The sequence below is a fragment of the Magnolia sinica genome, chromosome 19 (genome assembly GCF_029962835.1).
Source record: "Magnolia sinica isolate HGM2019 chromosome 19, MsV1, whole genome shotgun sequence".
NCBI lineage: Eukaryota > Viridiplantae > Streptophyta > Magnoliopsida > Magnoliales > Magnoliaceae > Magnolia > Magnolia sinica.
Genome location: NC_080591.1, coordinates 58616640 through 58639424, shown reverse-complemented (window position 1 = coordinate 58639424; position 22785 = coordinate 58616640). Strand labels below are relative to the sequence as shown.

Here is a 22785-nt window from a genome sequence, read left to right as displayed (position 1 = left end):
TTATGAACTTCCAAATCTTCAGTGGTGGGCTCAGATCGATGTCTTTCTATGTATGACCGTCTATAACATTCTTTCCACTGAATTTCCAGTGACAGCGTTTGCTCTTGGGTTTCAGATGGTATTTCATCTGAAATTTCATGGATGCTTAGCCAATAAAAACGTGTGATATTTCCATGGCTGAATATGTATGATTCGGGGAAATCAAATTCAAGGTCAGACGACATGTCCAAGTCATCTAGAATGTCGAAGATGTCGAATTGGTTGAATTCTTCAACGTCAGACATGTTTGTTTCTGTTAGGTAGTCGATTGAATTCATGAGTGGAGGTGAAAACAAGAAAGAGAAATTGGATGCTGAAGAAAAAAAGAGTGTAAATACGATTGGGAAGAAAAGCTCCTCTTCTTTATATATATGGACGGTGTTTCTAAATCAACATGCGTTTATTACACAGATTTGCTGCGAAAGCCCAAGTTACTTGGTTGTGAAGCGAAGTGGGGCCCACTGTGATGTGAGGAATCCACCCTGTCCATCCATTTTTCAGATCATTTTAGGACATGAGACCAAAAATCAGTTGGATCTAAAACTCAAGGGGCCGTATGAGAGGAGAAACTGGGGAAATAAATGCCTACCGTTGAAACCTTCCTCGGGTCCATCTTGATGTTTATATGTCATCCAAACCGTTTATGAGGTGGATGAATTGAAAAAAAAAAGATTGATGCAAAATCTTCAACGGTGGTCATTCAGTCTGCATTGTTTCCTCTCATGTAGTCCAATTGAGTTTTGGATCCGTTTCATTTTTAACTGTACATCATAAAATGAGCTATCAAAACTGATGGGCGGTTTGGATTTCCCACGGACATTACTGTAGGCTCTGTTGTTAGACTTTTAAAAGTCTTCAAGACTTGGGGCTGCTCGACCTGTTGAGAGGTTGGCTTGACTGGTCGAGGGTTCGCTCGACTAAAAGTCCAGCGTGCTACTTATTTGGGTGTCTAGGGCACTCGACCAGTTAAGGGGATGGCTCGACCGGTCGAGGGGATTCCACAACTAGTTGAGGCCTCGGCTCGACTAGTCGAGGTTAAGCAGATTCTTGTGTGGATTTGATGCGGATTGTGTAAATTTGAAGTGGTTTCGCAAGGGTGCGAAAGGGAAGTTGTCTAAACTATAAATAAGGGTCCTTAGGGCTATTCTAAGACATTATAAAGCTTTCTAAAGGTATTTTAAAGGGTTCTAGGGTTATCAAAGGGTGCAGCAAGGGTGAGATTCGAGGTTGTTCAAATTGGGCAAGTCCTCTCTCTTTGTAATTTTTATTTTATAGTGAAGATCTGTTGCTTTGTGCCGTGGTTTTTTCCCACAAAGGGTTTTCCACGTTAAATCTTTGTGTTCTCTTGTGTGTGCTTGGTGCCATTGGATTGCTATCATAGATCTAGATTTGCGTGATTTCGCAAGCCAAAATCCCAACAAGTGGTATCAGAGTAATTGTTGGGGCACAAATCTGAATCTGAGGGATTAGTAATAATGAGAAGCACTAGGAAAAAATAATTTTAAATTATGGAAGATCAAGATGATGAGTTCCTTAATCAAGCAAGGCGAAGATGGTGCTCTTGAGGAGCGAAAGTCTACTATGACTGATGATGATTGGAATACTCTTGATAAGAAGGCTTTATCATCGATCCGTTTATGTCTCACGGATAAGGTTCTCTACAACGTCATGAGGGAGAAAACTGCGGCTAAATTATGGACAAAGTTAGAGGATGTCTATGCGAAAAAATTCTTAAAAAATCGCCTACACTTGAAGCGGCAGTGGTAAAGATGGCAAATGGTGGAGATCTGGAGGCTCACATTAGCAACTTTAATAAATTAGTTTGCAAATTACTGGATATGGAGGAAGTGATGAACGATGAAGAACAAACATGTATGTTACTGAATTCTCTTTTGGCGTCGTATGAGTCATCTAAGGACACTACGTGCTGCACGAATAAAACTTTGAGTGTCGACATCGTTATCTCAGCCCTTCAAGGGAAGTCTATGAGAAAGCTAAACAACAACATGGGGGACAACTTCTGATACACTGTTTATAGGGGGTAGGAATTCTAAACAAGGTACGAGTTCTTTAGGTTCTAGATCCAAATCCAAGGGCAAGGGCAAAAGAAAGGTAAAGTGTTGGAATTGTGGGAAGGAAGGACATGTGAAGAAGGATTGTGAAAATCCTAAATCGAAGAGAGAAGATTCTGATGCTTCATACAGGGAGGCCAATACTACTACGTCAGATGGATCGAGTGGATGTGATGGTAATATTTTGTCTGTGTCTACTATCAGGCGATTATACGATGATTGTAAGGACGAGTGGATGCTAGACACATGAGTATCTTTTCACATGACTCCTCATCGGAGTTGGTTCACCAGCTATAGGGAGTGCGATGGTGGACATGTATTTATAGGTAATGACATTACCTATAATGTTGTGACCGTTGGTTCGGTGTGCATCAAGATGTTTGATGGGGTGAAGCATACCTTGACTGATGTCAGGCACGTTCCTGATTTGAAGCAGAATCTGATTTCTCTTGGTGTACTTGAGGTTAAATGATGCAAGTACACAAGTATTGATAGTGCCCTTAAGTTATCTAAGGGGGCACGGGTAATCATGAAAGCACAACGACTCAGTAACTTGTACAAGTTGATCGAGAGCACTTCAAAAGGTGGAGCTGCAGTGGATGTAGCGGATTCCACCTCTGCATGTGTGTGGCATGTTGCGCATGACCACATGAGCGGGTAGGGCAGTAAGGCTGAGACGTGCGGATAGGGATACAAAGCAGGTGGAGCAACCACTTGTGAGAAAAATCACACGGCATGATCGTTGGATATCGACGAGGTACATGGATGACTTCAATATCGTAGGGGATTCATCTTCTATTCAGATGGCTTTAGGTGAGCCTGGTGCTGAGAAATGAAAGGTGATTAAGGGCAATGTGATGGATTCGTTGTACCAGACCGACATATGGGAGCGGGTGGAGCTTCCAGTGGATCGGAGAACGGTTGGATGCAGGTGGATCTTCAGGAGGATACAACATATATACAAGGCGAGGTTGGTAGCGAAGGGTTATACTCAGATAGAAGGGATCGACTTCTTGGAGATATTCGCGTCGATGGTATAACAGGTGTCTATTAGATCCGTGATTGATGCTGGTTGGCCAATGTGATCTTGAGCTGGAAGGATGGATGTGGAGTCTACACTTCTGTAAGGGAAAGTGAAGAGTAGATCTACATGAAGCAACCAAAACTGTTCGAAGTTAAAGGGGCTGAGAAAAAAGTTTGCAAGAAGTCATGTTATGATCTGTCGCCTAGGCAATAGTTTAATTTCTTCATGGTGGGTCAGGTATTGTATGTTGATGACATGTAGATCGCCAATTTTGACATGTCTGAAATCAATGTACTAAGACTCGGTTAAGTGGGACATTTAGGATGAAGGATCAGGGGGCTGTAAAGATGGTTCTCGGCTTTGAGACTGAAAGATGAGTAGGCTTTGGTTATCTTAGGCAGGATATCTTGGGTAGGTATTGATTAAGGAGGTGATGGACCATATAAAGCCGGAGAGCGTTCCCTACGCATCTCTCCTTAAGTTTTCTTCAGGACATGTCCTAAAATAGATGAGGAAAAGCAGCATATCTCATGAGCCTTATTCGAATGCGGTTAGCAGTGTATGTCATGGTCTAGATTAGATCGGTTATTTCACAGGCTATCAGTATTATGAGCAGGTACCTTGGTAAGCATATTGGGTAGCGGTGAGATGATAATAAGACTACGTCTTTCCTTTTTGAGAAAACAGGAGCAAAGGTGGTTGAGCACGTGGATTTTGATCCAGTAGACATGCTTACCTATATCATTCCTGCAGAAAAGTTCAAGTTCTCTGTAACTTCTCTGAGCTTGGCGATGGCATAAAAGAAGGACGGAGTGTGCACAAGAAGCTATGATGCAAAGATTAGAGAAGAGGGCAGCAAGATACACAATTGAAGATTGAAAACTTGGTGGAGATTGTTGTCAGACTTTTAAAAGTCTTCAATACTTGGGGCTACTCGACCGGTCGAGAGGTTGGCTCGATTGGTCGAGGGTCCACTCGACTTAAAGTTCAGCGTGCTATTTATTTGGGTGTCCGGGGGGTTCCTCGACCGGTCGAAACCTTGGCTCGACTAGTCGAGGTTACGCAGATTCCTCTGCGGATTTAGTGCGGACTGCGTAAATTTGAGGCGATTTCGTAAGGGTGTGAAAGGGAAGTTGCCTAAACTATAAATAAGGGTCCCTAGGGCTGTTCTAAGAAATTCTAAGGCTTCCTAAAGGTATTCTAAAGGATTCTAGTGTTATCAAAGGTTGTAGCAAGGGTGAGATTCAAGGTTGTTCGAATCGGATAAGTCCTCTCTCTTTGTAATTTTTATTTTCATAGTGAAGATCTGTCACTTTGTGCCATAGTTTTTTCCCGCAAGGGTTTTTCACATTAAATCTATGTGTTCTCTTGTGTGCTTGGTGCCATTGAATTGCTATCCTAGATTTAGATCTGTGTGATTCCGCAGGCCAAAATCCCAACAGGCTCCATCTAGCTTTCCTGCGCAGGAACTTCCTAGTAAAGGTTTTGGTAGGAAATCCGCGTAGCTTTGTCTAGCCCACCACTGATCGATTGCATCTGTTTGCCACGTTGTCGATCAGCAATGGTCTACCACGCTGTCATATGTAGTGATGTGTAGTGCTTATAGGCTTTGAATCTGTGGCATCTTTATCTTGTCGTGCTATGATCAGGACTTCTATTTGGAGTTATATGAGAGCGGATTGCGTGCTGAGTTACCCAGTACGATGAGTAAACTCATTTGGGCCCACCTTAAATGTATGTGGTCTATCCAAGCCATTCATCTATTTTTCAATCTAATTTAAGGGATTGAGCCCAAAATTGAAGCATATACAAAGATCAAATCGATCATACCACTGGAAACAGTGGGGATAATAATGATTTTTTTTCTAGTTATATGATTCACTACTGTTTCCTTTAAGCCTGATATATGTAGGGATTGAATGCGACATAATCATCACGATGTTACAAGCGAAAGCTACTTATTCACACCCCTTTACGTAAAATAACCAAACAGTTGAAGAAAAGCCACACACACATACACATAGGAATGCTCACCTTTTTATTTATTTATTTATTTACACATGCACACACACCCCCACACACTCACGCTAGTAGAATTTTACCCAGGCGTTGAAACTCCTAAGAGTCTACCACCGGAGCAAGAGTAAGGACCCTAGGAATGCTCACCTGAATTCAGCATGGGATGGTGTGACCGAGTCTTCTTGAACGACGGGTTTGGTTAGTGTTGTGTCGAGAAGGAGATAAGAAAGAGAAATTGGATGTTGAAGAGAGAGAAAGAGTGTAAATATGGTTAGGAAGAAAGGCTCGCCTTCTTTATTTATGGATGGTGTTTCCAATTTCTCACACATTTACAATTCTTCTTAAAAGCCTTTTCCAAGAATGTGGAATTCCCCAAAAAGCCTTTCGTAGGTAGTTCATGTGCTGGGATGAAGGTAGGGCTGTACACGAGTCAAGCTAGCTCGAAAAGCTCGCTCGACTCGGTTCGGATTGACTCGGCTTGAAAGGCCGACTCAAGGCGAGTCAAGCTTGTTTACTAAAGCTCGAGTTGAGTTCAAGCCAAGTTCGACCATGGTGTATTTCAACTCGACTCAACTCGAAGCTCCAGCTCGAGCTCGACTGGGCTCGAGTAATATATTTTAATAATATATATTATATATATTATATTAATATTTTTTTAATTTTTTTAAAATTAATATTAAATATAATATATATATATATTTAAGTTTTTTTAAAAAAGAAGTTAAAACTTAAAAGTTTTTACTAAAAAACCTACCCGACCCTAGCCATCCCCATTCCCTCTTTTTCTTTCCCTTACTCTACTAAGATAAACTCGACTCGACTTGACTCGAACTCGACTCGAAAGCTTTGGCAAACAAGCTAAGCTTCAATGTTGAGCTCGAGGGCGAGCTCAAGCTCAAGCTCGAACTCAAGTATAGCATGGACAAGTCAAGCCGAGCTTGGCCCACCTCCACTCGACTCGGCTCGATGTACAACCCTAGATGAAGGCGGGGTCCACTGTGATGTTTGTGAGAAATCCACTCCGTCCATCCGTTTTGTGAGCTCATTTTAGGACATGCCATCCCAAACAAGAAAATCAAATGAGGCATACCAAAGGAAACAATGATTATTTAATTACCACCATTGAAACATTTGTATGGCCACGAAAGTTTTGTATCAGGCTATTTTTTGGATCTTTTCGCTCATCCTAGTGGGAATGACCTTATAAACAGTTTGGATGGCATAGAAAAATCAAGGTGGGTCTTGGAACTACCTTGTTTTTGGGATCTCATCTAACATTTCCCCACGAAACTGATGGACAGAGCGGATTTTATGCAGGTAATGCGGTGGGCCCCAGATTGTCAGGAAATAATATTTTGTACATGTTAAATCAAATTGCATCATTGTGTGAAATCTCTTACCTGCTGTGTATCATCAACCATCACTATCAGTGTATCAAACTTTCTTCACGATGATTTCATAGAATATATATATATATATATGTGTGTGTGTGTGTGTGTGTGTGTGTGTGTGTGTGTGAATAGGTACTATGCGCTCGACCTCACGGTAAGCTCCCGTGAGGTCGAGCTGTGTGGGCCCCACCGTGATGCGTTTCAAACATCTACCCCATCAGTCAGATGCACCATTCCATCGTGTTCCTAGGTCTCAAAAATCAAGTCAATCCGTGACTTGTGTGGGCCACACCACATACAGAAGTGGGGAGGGGCCATGCACCATTAAAACATTCATAATCATTTTTTGGGCCCACCGAGATGTGGTTTGCAAATCCAGCCCATCCATTATGTGTGTCCCACTTGGATGAGGGTTCAGACCAAGTTTCAGTAGCATTCAAAACTCAGGTGGGCCCCACCAAGTGCTTTTATATGTTTTAACGGTGTCTTCACATGATTTTAGATGGTATGGCCCACTTGAGTTCCGTATACGGCTGATTTTTGGGATATCCCATAATTTAGAGGGGACCCATCAAATGCACGGTGTTGATGGTCGACACGCATCACGGTGGGGCCCACACAGCTCGACCTCACGGGAGCTTATTGTGAGGTCGAGCGCATAGTACCTTTTCCCTATATATATATATTGCATGGAACATTTGGATGGGAAAGATGTACATATGCCTCACTTGATCAGTCCTAATGTGCCTTTGCATGGGGACTGAGGATACATTGTGCCTCACGTGATCAGTCCTAATGTGTCTTTGCATGGGGACTGAGGATACATTGCTAAGGCATAACTTCCCAAGTTGGGACACATCTTGAGAGTCATGGCCCAAAAGCAAGCCTGACAGATAATCCTATCCGTTTGATCGAAACAAAGGCCAACAGTATAAAGTGGTCTTTTTGAACAAAGTAAGAGATTGGGATGGTATGATCAGTCTGATTTTTGGGCCATCGATCATACACAAATGATTCAGCTGATGAAATTCACAGTGCTTATTTTGGACGGTCAAAAGCGCATGAGATGTAAACTACTCATTTGGACCTCACGATATGCCAGCCATGAAACTACAAGAAGAAGGACCTTTGGCGCTCAAAAGCGCTGCTAAAATCCCCAAAAAGTGCCGGCGTATCTTTTCGTGGCGCTAGGCAAGCGTCGATAATTGGGGGTGTCGGTAAAAGCTTCAGGGGCGCTAGTACACTTTTAGCGGCGCTTGTCTCAGCGCCGCAATTGTATAATGGTATTTCTGACAGAAGCAGCGACAAAAGTATAAAAAGTGCTGGTAAATGCGCTATTTCTAAACACTTTTTCATGGAAAAGCACCGATAAAAGTCTACATAAGCGCCAGTAAAGATCTTTGTGTAGATTGAAAGGCCCCGGCAGGCCAATAATATTTTTTATATAATTCAATTGAAACCTGCATTTTTTAAATATTTGAAATATAAAAAATGATGCAATACAATTAAAACTAAATATTAAACAAAATTTATATTACTTCACAATAAAAAAATATAATATTTATTACAATAAATTAAAAATGGTCTCGAATAAATAAATAAATAAAAACAAAACCTAAAGCGCATACCTTTTGGTCACCAAAGCCATTGATTTGGTGGGCTTGGAATGAGCCATGAGACAGTTACAACCAATGGTTCATATTTAATGGAGACCTTGAACAATGGTCATTATTCAATAGGGTAGGTGATAAGATTACAATCAAGAAAGTTGTGTTTTATAATGTAGACAACTCACATGCAATGATTCTCTTCTTGCAATTGAACTACCCACCCCCTTTGCTATCATCGAACATGTGCATGAATGTGGTAACATGTAAACAGGGGCCTGCAATAAAGAAACAACATCCATCATTACATGGCCACACTGCACTTGGGTTGTAATTCTTACAAGGTCATAAAACTGGGAACTATCAATGCCTGAACTGCTGAGAGGGATAACCAATTTATATCTTATTAACCAAAACCATAGTAAAGTCACAAACCCAACCAAAACTGCCTGAACAGCTGAGAGTGATAGCCAATTTATATCTTATTAATCAGAACTAAAGTTACAAGTCACAAACTCAACCAAGACTTTGAAATATTCACAATTATTCTTGCGTATAAATAATTTCGAATGCAAAACAGTTCAAACCCTTGTCATGGTTTTCCAATCCTCCTCAATCTGAATATGGCTTCAAATCATCTCGAGAAACTCCAAAACTCTGAAATGAACTTCCTAAACTGCAATGGAAATAAAAAAATTGAAAATATCAGTTTCTTAACAAAAACTAAAAGGAGATAGAATTTCACAAATGTTAACAAGTACCAAAGGCATTATCTTTTCTTTTCTTTTCTTTTTTTAATTTCTCTGTTTTTCCTCCTAATCCAAGAACTACACCAAAAAAGATCTCTGTAATTAAAGAAAATTGAAAAAATAAATAAATATGAAAAATCATTAAAAACTAAGCACAATCCATGGGATAGTAACCATAAACATAATGCTCCTTGCAGAAGATAAGTTATTACTTACATAACTTTCAGTCATGGATCAACCAAAAAGTTCATCAATGGAACAACATAAAATACATCAAAAGAAAAGAAATCGGCAACTGCCCACATTTACAATAAAAGGATAGCTTAGTTAAAAATTAAAAAAAGGCATTTTTATGAAGTCACATCATGTCGACACTTAAATGCGTCTGCATATTAGACAGTCCTAAACATGGCTCATATATAGAAACAATTTTATGTTTGCATTTACCTATTGTTACCTTTTATTTTGTGAAACTTCTTCAACATATAAAAAGTTATTTCAGGTAAATATTCATTATTTATTTTGACGATTCTTTCACAATTCACATGTTATTATATAAATAAACTAAAGCATAGCATTTTATTATTTCAAGTAGGAGTGACAAGGGAAAAAAGATGGGGTTTCGACAAATAGAGCAACATGGAAAATCCCAATACTAGAATGCAACCTTAGACGGCATAGGGCCAATTGGTACTCTTATGACAGAGTAGCAGGTCTGCTTATTTTTTGAAGAACATACAATATTGCTGATCTTCTTAAAAAGCTCATACAATGCTTCAATTTCACTTACGCTGACTGCAAAGAAAATAAAGCACAAATTATCATCAATGTTATATTAGAAATTGCTTTAGCGAGGTATCGAAAAAGCATAAAACATTAATGAGTTACGGCAAGAAGAACATAGCTAGCCAAAGTGGTCACACTTGAAGCAGTTTCCCCTCGAAAACAAAAACAAAAATGATGGAGCATGTGGTTTAATTCTGAATGAAGTATATGCCTATGGAGTACATTCGCAGGAATGGAACTCAAAGAAATTGATGGGGGCCTGCACAAATGATGGAGCATGTGGTTTAATTTGATGCAAAGTTGAGAACAAGATTATTAACCAAAACAGCCTAGAAAACTAATTTTCAGCAAGTAGGAATATATAATCCAACTTGAACACAACTTTCAAAACAGTTATTAAAACACCTAACTATCTGATTTGGACTGAACAGAGCTCACTCTATATTGGCCCTATATCAACTGTCATGAGTTTTGGTGGTGAGTGATACCGTATGTCAAAACCAATTTTTAATCCATTTGCCTATATGTAGGGAAACTGATGCAAGTTGCCTAATTCAAGGCAAAGCTCACTCAACATAACTCACAGGGATTAATTTAAGGAAAAGAATTTAGGCAGCAAAGCCAGGCAATTCATATCAACTGATGCCTAAGTAGATAAGAATCTGATATTTCTAACCAAGCTAGCAGCTCTCCTTCTTCCAGCTGAGAGAGAGGAATCGATTGAAATCTCAAATCAAAAATAAAATGGATTTCAAGGCATAGATAGTGAAATCAAAATCGATTCCGATTTTGAATTTCAGTTTTTTCTTCTTCTTTTTTTTGTAAAATCACAACACCTAAGCAGGAATGCAAATAGATGCTTGAAGCCCTCTAGGCACTGCAACATGATATTCCCCACTTGTTAAAACATCCATACCTGGTAAAATAATCAGCTAGATGACACCTTGGTAGATAGACAAAGATGTAAGCTCAAGGCAGAAAGACAAACTGCAACACAAATAGAGCAAAGAGAGGGTAACCAAAACAGAAACCCCCTCAAAACAGAGCACCACTATACAATACGTAAGGACGCTCAAGGATATGGAGAAATTCTCTAATCACAGATGTATGGATTCCTCCTAGAGGTCCACTGATCTTCTTTGTCATTCGCCATAGTAGATTCCTTTAGCACTAGATCTTGATGCTAAACAAGCATCAGAAGGTAGACAGAAATATCATCTCTTGGAACAGGAAGAAGTGTATAAATCCATTAACAATGGAGGTACAGTTATAAATCCCTCAAGGATTTGAAATACTTCCAGACGTACAAAAATCCCTAATTAGCAAAACATGAAAATCATAATTTAGCAATTTTGGTGTAGTGATGGCATGGATCAGCCCAGGTGGGCCCTGACACCTCCCTAGTAGGTGAGGCAGTCCACACTTTACTGACAGATCAATCAAGCATAGGTGGATCAGCCCAGGTGGGCCCTGACACCTCTCTTTCTTTTTTTTTTTTCTTTAAAGATGAGAAAGTTCTTCTCTTTTACGTACCCCTGTGCCTTTGCTAAGGTAAAGTCCACCACCACGCACTAATGTGCATTTAGAAGGACCGAATCACATCAACGGAGTTTCCCAGAAATTTGGTCTTTAACTTGGATGTCACGTCATAGGTAAAATGATCATTTTCTGCATGCCCCGCGCTCATTGGAGGATGATGACTCACCTGACATTTGGAAGCATGATAAAAGAAAGGAATTGAGCATCGCAGAACAACACCATGGAAATGACAATGAGAAAGCAACCACAACAAATAATATTAACATGGTTTAGCAATTAACGGGTGAGTCGTTGGGAGAGGCGGTGGGTGTATGCATGAATGTGTTAAAAAAATCAGCTGACAGTGTTCTTGTGAAATATCAGCAGCCAAAAGATGAGAAATCAAAATAAAGTAAACTTATGAACAGTTCACCTGCTCCACAAGGAATGTAATGCCACCATGATTAACCATTTCATAAGTCTCACCAAGGATGGGATTGAAGGGCTTCCAGGTTCGTTGATAGGCATAGTAAACAGATATTGCCCATGATGCTACAGACAATAGCCAATATTCCATTACACCAGATAATACATGCACGCAACTCATAAGCACCACAGTAGAGAAGACCACTTACTAGCATAGACCATCCGCATGTAGGGATCCTCACATTCATCAGCCAGGTCTAACAAGTGGGAGTACTCCAGCGTCTGTGAGGATAATGCAATTTATAATGCTCAATATGTGATAACCAAGGCTGAAGGCATTGCACGAAATTGACAAGCATCAGGTTTAAAGTGCAAATAGCACAAACCTCTGCCACTTTCTGAATCATTGTCATGGGCTCAAATATAAGAACTGGAAGCGTCACCATTGATGTAACATCTGAACCTATATATTTCTGCATCATCTTCCAATAACTATCTCGATCCTGCAAGAGACGCAAAGAAGATTCGAAACACAAAATACAAAAAGCAAAAAGACATTCATCAAAAATGAAAAAGCAAACAGATCAATGTCATGGTCATGAAAATTATGAGCAGCAATTATAAAAAGAAATGAACTTATCTCAGTTCATCACTGCTCCAATGTACAGTTGACAATATCGGTGAAAATTGAATTAGACAGTTCCTCTTTTTCCAACTGCCAATTGAGGACTACTTCCTCATTATGAATAGTAAGGAAGGTTGCAGTTGTAACTGCCAATGTTCGAGTTGATATTATGAAAAGCATAATAAATGGCAATTATATATAAATATTTTTGGATAAGCGAAGCAGATTTGAGTACTCATTCTGTCTAGACCTTGTTCTCTGAGTGTGATATTACCTGCTACATATATTGGCACCAAGAAAAAAGTATAAGCAATGTTTATTGGCTTCTTGAATCCTGAGTTCTTGGGAATGAATGTAGGTGACTCATCAACCTTACACATGGCACTGATATAGCTCCATCCACAGTTGGTTCAGTGATTTGGACAGTCAGGATTGCTGTACAACTATGCCATGTGTACGGTTGAAGAGTCTCCACCAGTTTTTAAGTTGTGGAAAATTAACCTAAGTTTAAGTACCTAACTACCAATCTCAGGTCCTGTTGCGATTATTATGGACAGTTAGTGGATCCATCTGTTTCTGATAGGTCCAAGGTGTGCCACGAGCCATCTCTCTCTCTAAAGAAATACAATGCGGGTCATTTTTCCCGTTATATGGCCATTACGACAGCGTAACGGTGGCACTGTTACATGACGGCTGATTCATAGTGACATGATTATCATTCCTGTGTGCTTATAAACTATCAATTGCAGCCACAGGTTTTTGGGGTAACATTTTAACCACCCTTGTGAAGACATAAGCGGTCAAATTGCCTACAGAAATATCAGAGGGCAACACATTTACACGTTAACCATCCTTGCAATGATGTAAGTGGTCAAACTGGAGAAATATCTGAGGGCAACACGTTGATCATCCTCAGCAGGATATAGTAGATCAACCATGATCATTACATTCATTGCACAAATATATGGTATATGAGTGGTGAAATTGGTGGTGTTGTGAACAGTTTACAGGTTTTATCTTAACTATAGATGTACTGTTAATTTTTAATGGTGAGTGTTCAATGACTACTGTTTCCTGTAGTATGGTTCACCTAAAATTTATATATGCTTTATTTTTTGTATCATGCTTTAAAATAAGCTGGAGAAACAGATGAATGACATAGATATACAATTAATACATATAGGTGGGTCCTATGGTTAGGGTCTCACCACATCGGTGGTGCCGGGGTCACATACAAGTCGCTCTCCATAACGTGTCCCACTTCAACTGCATCTGCGGACCACATTAATACCCTCTCTGTAAACAAGCTGAAACCACATCCTCTAATAAACCAATCATGGCCCCACATCCATCTTCACAATTAAGAAAAGGAGAAATACTCTAATACTCTTGCAGAGTGTGAGAGATGATATGCAGGCACTTAGAAATTGCATACATGGGATACCAGTAATTCAAATTTAACTGTCCAAAATATGTCTTCCCAATTTGGATGTATCATGAACTACAATTTATGATTTTTTTTTTTAATTATCCACTATTAGATTGGTGGACATTTATTGGACGGTTAAAATGAAAAATATCCAATGGTCGAGTGAGTGCATGCATCTGAGCTTAGAGTCGTTCCATCAATCTAATTTTCAGAATTTAGTTAATGTATGCCACGTGTACAATTTCTGCGTGCCTGTGTATCAAGTATCCCACGCTGTCTGAGTATCATGTAACTACAAGAGCCTACTAACAAACAATACCATGTTTGGCAAACCACTTTGCAATTAACTCAGATCAGGAAAATAGAAGAGAACAAAATCCATATCATTAGAGCCGCAAACAACATTTGAATTTGAAATACTATGCCAACTCTAACATATAAATTGAAAACTGTTAGAACAAAGACATTTCATCAAACACATGTTGTGCACACCTTAAACATTCACAACAATAAACCATAAAAGGGATTTTTTAGGAAAGACCTAATCCTTTTTCCCATTACGGAGTTTAGGAAATCCCTAATTCCTATATTGTATCCTCTGATAATCTGCGGATTTACAGATTTAAAAATAAAAAACCTAAATATCTATTTGAGAGAAATGAGTACCTGGCCGGGGAAGAGATGAAAGGCAGGGGCTGCTGGCCGCACCAAATCTGGAGATGATGCAAGTGAGCAAGAGAGAGAGAGAGAGAGAGAGAGGCATGGGGTCCGGGAGTGAAATGAGGCAGATGGAGAGAGAGGCGCGGGGTCCGGGAGTGAAATGAGTATTGTAGGGTTTATATACACTACGTGAAAAATGGAAAAAAAATGATGGATTTAGAGACGGTTCTCGACCGTCTCTAAAATTGCTTGGTTTAAAGACACTTTAGAGACGTCCGTAAACCGTCTCTAAATTTTTAGACGGCTCTTGACCGTCCTTATTATTGTCTTAAAAATTTGAACGTCCACAAATCATTTAAGACTGTTAAAAACTGTCGTTAACTGCAGATAAAAGATGGTCTGGAATAAGAGACGGTTTCTGACCGTCTTATATGCCGGAATTTGAGACGGTCAAAGATCATCCCTATTAGAGACGGTCATTGGCTGTCTCTTACTGGTAATTTGAGACTGTCAAGGACTGTTTCAATGAGAGATGGTCATTGGCCGTCTTTTCCTATAATCTGGGACTGTCAAAGATAGTCTGTATTAGGGACGGTTCTTAGCTGTCTCTGTTTGAGACTGTCACGGACCGTCTCTACTAGAGATGGTCATTGACCGTCTCGTATTGGTAATCTGAGACTCTCATTGACCGTCTCAATTATAGACGGTCATCGGCCGTCTTTTACTAGCTTTGTAAGTCGGTCAAAAATAACCTGTATTAGGGACGGTCCTTAACAGTCCCTATTTAAGACTGTCAATGACCGACGGTCCTTAGCCGTCTTATTGTGGTTATTTGAGACTGTCCAAGACCATCTGCATTAGAGACGGTCCTAAACCGTCTCTAATGCTCAAGTCAAACAATAACAATAAAAAAAATATGAATTTCGAAAAAAAAAAGTTAAAAAACTAAGAAAAATAACTAGCAATGTTTAAGAAAAAAATGTAATTTTATAAAAATCTAGATTTTGAAATAAAAATTAAGAACTTTTAATAATGTTGGTAATTTTGAAAAAAAAAATCGATAAGAAAATGATATTTTGAAAAAGAAAATTTTAAAAATTAAACAAAATTGTAAAAAAATTGTCAAATTGCAAAAAATATATATTTTAAAAAAGAAAACTAGATTTTGTATTTTGAAAAGAAAAATTAAAAAGTTGTATAACAAAAGTGATATTTAAAAATGATATTTTGAAAAAGAAAATTTAAAAAATTAAACAAAATTATGAAAAAATTGACAAATTGTAAAAAAATATATATTTTAAAAAAGAAAACTAGATTTTGTATTTTGAAAAGAAAAATTAAAAAGTTATATAACAAAAGTGATATTTAAAAAATGATATTTTGAAAAAGAAAATTTAAAAAATTAAACAAAATTGTGAAAAAATTGACAAATTGTTAAAAAAATATATATTTTAAAAAAGAAAACTAAATTTTTTATTTTGACAAGAAAACTTAAAAAGTTATATAACAAAAGTGATATTTAAAAAATGATATTTTGAAAAAGAAAATTTAAAAAATTAAACAAAATTGTGAAAAAATTGACAAATTGTAAATAATATATATTTTTTAAAAAAGAAAACTAGATTTTGTATTTTGAAAAAGAAAAATTAAAAAGTTATATAACAAAAGTGATATTAAAAAAATGGCATTTTGAAAAAGAAAATTTAAAAAATTAAACAAAATTATGAAAAAATTGACAAATTGTAAAAAATATATATATTTAAAAAAAAAACTAGATTTTGTATTTTGACAAGAAAAATTAAAAAGTTATATAACAAAAGTTAGATTTAAAAAAAAATGATATTTTGAAAAAATATTTAAAAAATTAAAGAAAATTGTGAAAAAATTGACAAATTGTAAAAAAAAAATATATTTTAAAAAAGAAAACTAGATTTTGTATTTTGACAAGAAAAATTAAAATGTTATATAACAAAAGTGAGATTTAAAAAATGATATTTTGAAAAAGAAAATTTAAAAAATTAAACAAATTTGTTAAAAAATTGACAAATTGTAAAAATATATATATTTTAAAAAAGAAAACTAAATTTTGTATTTTGATAAGAAAAATTGAAAAGTTAGATAACAAAAGTGAGATTTTGATGATGTGTTGTATATCCTTGCCGCCCCTATGTTTCTCCAATCCATTTTTGGGTCGGGTAATAATGTAAAAATGTTTTAATTTTAAAAAAATTTTGTCGGTAAAAATGTGTGTGTGTGTGTGTGTGTGTGTGTAGTTTTTATATCATATGAATGAAAATTTTTATATATATATATATATATATATATATATATATATATATATATATATATATATAATTAAAAGGTAATATTTAAATGATTTGTAATATCACATGAAAAGGAATATTGAAAAGTTTAGAAATTTTAACTGTGTTTAAGAAAAATTTTGAGAACAAAATAATGCTTTTGAAGAAAAAAATCGGCATTTTGAAATTTTTGAGAAAAAAATTAAAATATGAGAAAATTTTTGAGATTTTGAAAATAAAAATTCAAAATTTGTATTTTAAATATTTTTGAAATATTTTATAATAAAAATGATATTTAGTTAAAAGAGAAAAAAATATACATTTTGAAAAAAAAAATGTTAAATTTATTTGTGAAAAATAAAATTACTAAATTATTAGGCACATCCACTAATTGAACCTTTAATCGTTTTTGGACAATCTAATCAGTTCAAATTGAAGAGTAAATAACTTCAGATGTTTAAATCAAATTTCACTAAAATTGTTGATCAATCTTGTATGCCCAATATCTTTCTCATATGCAGCCTAATTGAGGCGAGTAACTAGTCAAATTGAGAGTATTGATCAGTAAAATAGAGTGAATGGACCAGACATGTAAAATGGGCCAAATATTCTGGTTAAAATTGTGACCCAACTTACTGACCTCGTGAGAACTTAAGAATTGATGTTAGTAAGTTTTGTGGGCCCCATCATGATGTGTGTCGAACATCAACACCGTGGATTTGATGTGTTCTCTTTAGGTTATGAGATATCTCAAAAATCATCGGTAAACGAAACTCAAGTCGGCCATACCATTTAAAACTATGTGAAGACATCCTAAAAAATATAAAAGCACTTGGTGGGGCCCACATGAGTTTTGGATGCGGTTGAAACTTGGTCTGACCCCTCATCCAAGTGGGACACACATAATGAGTGGGTTGGATATGTGAATCACATTTAGACAGGCCCAATATATGATTATGAATGTTTTAAGGAAACCTTTCTCCACTACATTGATATAAATCTCAAGAGGACCACACCACATGAAAACAATAGTGATTGGATATCCACCATTAAAACCCTCCTAAGGCCCATTGTATTTTTTATTTGACATCCAATATGTTGATTAGGTCATATAGGCCCAGATGAAGGGAAAAAAATATCAAATTGATCCAAAACTTTATATGGTCCCCTGTTGAGGGTCGAATATTGCATATTAAACCCCAGTTATTACTTATTTTTACGAACATGATACTGTTTAATGCCTATTTAATCGTGTTTGTGATGCGAGGTGTATTCACAAGCGTAGGACTGAAAAGGATGCTTAAACCATGGATTTAACACTCTGATGACACCAAAGGTAAGGGACAAACCCCAGGGGACCAAGATTGAAGGATTTACACGTCAGATATCCTAGAAAATCAAGCCGTTCACGTTAAAGAGGCCTGAAAGTCATCCAGTACATCATAAGGTTCCCACCATCCGTTTGGCTCGAAACTGTATATATGGCCTGAGAACATCAACACCATGCATTTGATGTGTCCCCTTTAAGTCCAAAAATCAGTCATATACAAAACTCAGGTGGGCCATAGCATCTAAAACTATGTGAAGACATCCATAAAACATATAAAAGCATTTGGTGGGGCCCACATGAGTTTTGGATGTGTATGAAACTTGGTCTGACTCCTCATCCAAGTGGGACACACATAATGAATGGACTGGATCTATGAAGCACATCTAGGTGGGCCCAATAAATGATTATGAATGTTTTAATGGGAGGGTAACCCTCTCAACTATAGTATGTGGTGTGGCCCACTCAAGTCATGGATTGACTTTATTTTTAAGCTCGTGGCCCACCATGGAATGGTGCATCTGACTGACGAGGCTGATCCAAAGTTCAAGTGGACTCACCATAGAAAAGAGTGGGATAGTGAATAAATGAATAAATCATGGTGGGCCCCACAGGATTTACTCACTATGCTTAGGGTACCAAGTTACTCTATACGCAATCTGCTTCCATCCAGAAGCATACGTGGTTTGGCTAGTTACGCTGCCACTAGCCAGGTTGCTAGTAGTCGGTGCAATGTGGACTCCACCATGATGTATGTGTTTTATTCACGCCGTCCATCCATTTTAAAAGATAATTTTATGTCTTAATCCCGAAAATGAGATAGATCTAAATCTCAGGTGGACCATACCATGGAATTTTTTTTCATGGAATGTCCACTAGTTAAAAACCTCCTAGGGCCCACTGTAATGGTTATTTGACATCTAACCTATTGATTAGGTGTAAAAAATTGGATGAAGTGAAAAAATATATATTAGCTTGATCCAAAACTTTTGTGAGCCCTACCATGATGTATATGTTTAATCCATGTTGTCTATCTATTTTTAAAGATCATCTTACGGTATGAGACAAAAAATGAGACATATCCAAATCTTAAGTGGACCACATTCCAGGAAACATTATTGAATGAGCATTAACCATTAAAAAACATTTTGGGGCCATAAAAGTTTTGGATCAAACTGATTTTTGTTTTTCCCCTTCATCTGGCCTTGTGTGACCTAATCAACATATTGGATGTCAAATAAATAGTACAGTAGGCCTTAGGAGGATTTTTATGTGGTTCACAAATCTAGCCCATCCATTATGTGTGTTCCACTTGGATGAGGAGTCAGACCAAGTTTCATATGCATCAAAATTTCAGGTGGGCCCCACCAAGTGATTTTATATGTTTTAGGCATTTCTTCACATGATTTTAGATGGTATGGCCCACCTTGAGGGGCTCTATGGGGCCCATTGGAATATATGTGTTTGATCTAAACCGCCCATCAATTCCGATATATAATTTCAGTGGATGAGCCAAAAAATTATGTAAATCAAAGGTCTAAGTGGACCACATCATAAGAAATAATAAAAAAATAAATTTCTATTGTTAATATATTATGTAGTCCGCTTACAGCTTCGATCTGACTCCTTTTTTGGATCTATTGTTAAAATAATCCGTTAAAATGAATGGACGGAGTGGATAAATAACATACATCATGGTGGGCCCCACAAGACTTAAAAACTAAGCTTAAAAGGAGACGGATTGGCTACTCCAGCCCCATGGTTGGTGCTCTATGGGTCCCACCATGATGTATGTGCTTTCTCCATTCCGTTCATCCATTTTTAAAGATCATTTTAAGGCTTGACCAGAAAAATGAGAGGAATATAAATCTCAGGTGGACCACACCACAGGAAAACAATATTGATTGGATATCCATAATTAAAATCCTCCTAAGGCACATGGTATTATTTATTTGACATCCAATCTGTTGATTAAGTCACACAGACCCAGATGAAGGGTAAAAACAAATATCAGCTTGATCCAAAACTTTTATGGCCTAAAAAAAGTTTTAATGGTCAAAATTCATAAACATTGTTTCCTATAATGTGGTCCACTTGAGATTGGAAAATAACTCATTTTTGGTCTAATACCATAAAATGATCTAGAAAACAGATGGAACACATGGATGAAATACAAACATCATGGTGGGGCCCACATTGTAATGAACACCACAACCCAATTCATTTTCGCTTAAAAGTCCCGCGCGCGCCTGCCCCTCCCAAAACCCGAATCCCTCCTTTCTCTCTCCTGCACGCCCGTCCCTCTACCAGAACCCAAACCCTTTCTCTCTCTCTCGCCCGCCCCTCCCCAAAAACCCAAACCCTCTCTCTCTCTCTCTCGCGCCCGCGCGCGCGCGTGCTCCCAATAGGCCTCCACCGCCGTTGATAAATGAGCAGTCAGTCATCGATCGGCCGTCTCCATCAAACATGGTGCTGATCAAGATGGCTGACGGCGTTGTTGATGGCGAATGACATCAGTGGTGGTCTGAAAACCACGTATGCCACCAGCATCTGCCAGGAGACCCTCTCCTTGCGACGATAATGGTTGCCGCAGAGAGAGGTGGAGGTGCTGGTTGTGATGGAGACGAAGTGTACGGCCAGGATCTTAGAGATGAAGAGACGTAGAAGACCAGCAGAGATGTCGGCTATGGCCTCCATGGCTATCTCCCAGAAATACAGGTAAGGGTATATAAAATCCCCAATTATCGGATTCCAAGCCGAGCTCTGGAAACTGGATCTTGTAATCCCTAATTGTGTGATTTAAATCCCTAATCCATGAACGAATATAGGGGATTAAGGATCTGAAATCCTAATTGTAACTGGATTAGGGATCTGGGTTCTGAAATCCCTAATCGTAATCTGGAATTGGAGATGGGGATCTGAAATTCCCAATTTGGGATTTGGGATTCAAAATCCCTAATTGTTGTATTTGGGATTAAAATCCCTAATTTTCTCAAATTGGGTATTCAAAACTAAAATTACTCAGTATAATAAGGGCCTGTTTGGCCAGACAGATTGGATGGTATTAGAGTGGATTGCACAGATTTGAAGGTAATGCTAGCTGCGTCAGTGGTGCAAGATCTATGGGATTGCTATATCCTGGGATTGCACAGATTTGAAGGTAATGCTAGCTGCATCAGTACAATAAGGGCCTGTTTGTATTCATGAACTGCTGTCTAGTTTTCTTGCATTTGGCTGTGTTGGGCGCACATGAATGTATGAATGCTTTCGGCTTTTTTAAAAATCTCTTGTTGGGGAGAAACTTCAGTAAGTTCGGTTCATCTGGAAATGGCTCTTTTTAGTATATTTGGGACTATGATACTTATCATTTCACAGGAATTCTGTTTTGCGGCATTGTCTTTTTCTTATGATGCATTTCATAGGTTCTTTCAATCTCCTTTTTTATTCCTGCATTATTCATTGGCTCTGATTCTGTTTCTTAGGTTCTCTTGAGCCTCCTGGATCACTTATTTCAAGCAGCATTGTTGGGATAACTCAGGGATGGCCTGTTGCACGAATGGCATTGAATATGTTAAGGGCCGATATGCATTGCTTTTACTACCTGCTAGCCTTTTCAATGGTTGGCAATTATTTTACATAGCCACTAGCCCTGTGCTGATATATTTGTAGCTTAAAAATCTTATCTTATGCAGTGTGTCTAGAGATGGGCATTGGATTTTTTCAAGAACTCACAACAACAAAATTTGCATTGTTGGGAGACTTTAAAAAGATGTTTTATTTGTAGCTCATCAGATGATCTTGATATGTGATTCGCTTAAGTTTGTCACAAAAAATTTGCCACCAATGCTTGTTACTAAAACTTAAGTTACTGATGAGTACAATCCAATGATTGAATCTCTTTAGTGGTGAAAACTCTTTAAGTACTTGAGACTGTGTTCCCTACTTCTTAGCTCCCTCTTGATCTAGCATATACGGAAACATGGCCACTTTGATTGCTGTAATTTCAGCCTAAGAGGAGACATGCAGTTTCAGTTTCTTTTATATTAGAATTTTTTTTTTGTTTGTTTCATTCTCTCTTTTTTCCCTTTTTGTTTGGACAATTGGGAACTGCTAGAGAAATTAGGTTTCCTCTTATATTTTCTTTTGTTATCCAATTTCATAAACACTTACATATAACATGTGTTGATACTCTATGATCTTAGTGAAAGTTTAAAGTGCAAGGCAAACTCACTTGCTCAGCAGATGCTATATATAGGCTTTCTTGGTTTATAGGCAAGAATAATGTATTGATGTAGTGCTTTGTGGGCTATTATGTTTTTTTAATTTTTGGAAGATAAAACCTATAACCTTAATCTTAACCTAAAACCTAGCTAAACCTAAAACCTAAATGTATTCTCAAATCCCTAAACCTAAACCTATACCTACACCTAATCCAAATCTCAACTCCTTAACCTAAACCTAAACCTAAAGTTGAAAACCTAAACCTAAACCTGATCCCGAACCCGAACCTGATTTCCTAAACCTAATCCTTAACCTATTCTCAATTCTCTAAAGCTATAACCTATAACCTAAACCTAAACCTAAACCTATACTTATAACCTAAACCTATTCTCAAATCCCAAAACCTATAACCTAAACCTAAACCTATAACCTATAACCTAAACCTATAACCTAAACTCAATTCCCTAAACTCTAACCTACAACCTAACCTAAACCTATACTTATAACCTAAACCTATTCTCAAATCCCAAAACCTATAACCTAAACCTAAACCTTAACCTAAACCTATAACCTATAACCTAAACCTATA

At 37.5% G+C, this 22785-nt stretch overlaps 1 protein-coding gene across 2 annotated transcripts; it reads right to left on the bottom strand.

The window, feature by feature from the left end:
* Positions 1–11264: 11264 nt before the first annotated feature.
* On the bottom strand, positions 11265–12175 carry LOC131234869 (oxysterol-binding protein-related protein 3C-like). Of its 2 annotated transcripts, none has more exons than XM_058231855.1 (4): positions 12018–12175; positions 11841–11913; positions 11639–11757; positions 11265–11392 (listed from the first exon to the last, which is right to left on the bottom strand). In XM_058231855.1, exons 1-4 carry the CDS (start codon positions 12111–12113, stop codon positions 11270–11272), a joined length of 411 nt encoding a protein of 136 aa, XP_058087838.1. In that variant the 5' UTR covers positions 12114–12175; the 3' UTR covers positions 11265–11269. The 2 variants fall into 2 exon arrangements, with proteins under 2 accessions (XP_058087838.1, XP_058087839.1); XM_058231856.1 differs by having other exon boundaries at positions 11280–11392; positions 11692–11757.
* Between the last annotated feature and the right edge of the window lie 10610 nt (positions 12176–22785).

Excerpts from the sequence above, each read along its gene's own strand:
- LOC131234869 (XM_058231855.1), bottom strand. The coding sequence starts at position 12,113 with ATGATGCAGAAATATATAGGTTCAGATGTTACATCAATGGTGACGCTT. Across the intron at positions 11,758-11,840 it reads CATGCGGATGGTCTATGCTA|CATCATGGGCAATATCTGTT; the intron begins GTAAGTGGTCTT and ends TATTGTCTGTAG. Across the intron at positions 11,393-11,638 it reads TTACATTCCTTGTGGAGCAG|GTGAGTCATCATCCTCCAAT; the intron begins GTGAACTGTTCA and ends TCCAAATGTCAG.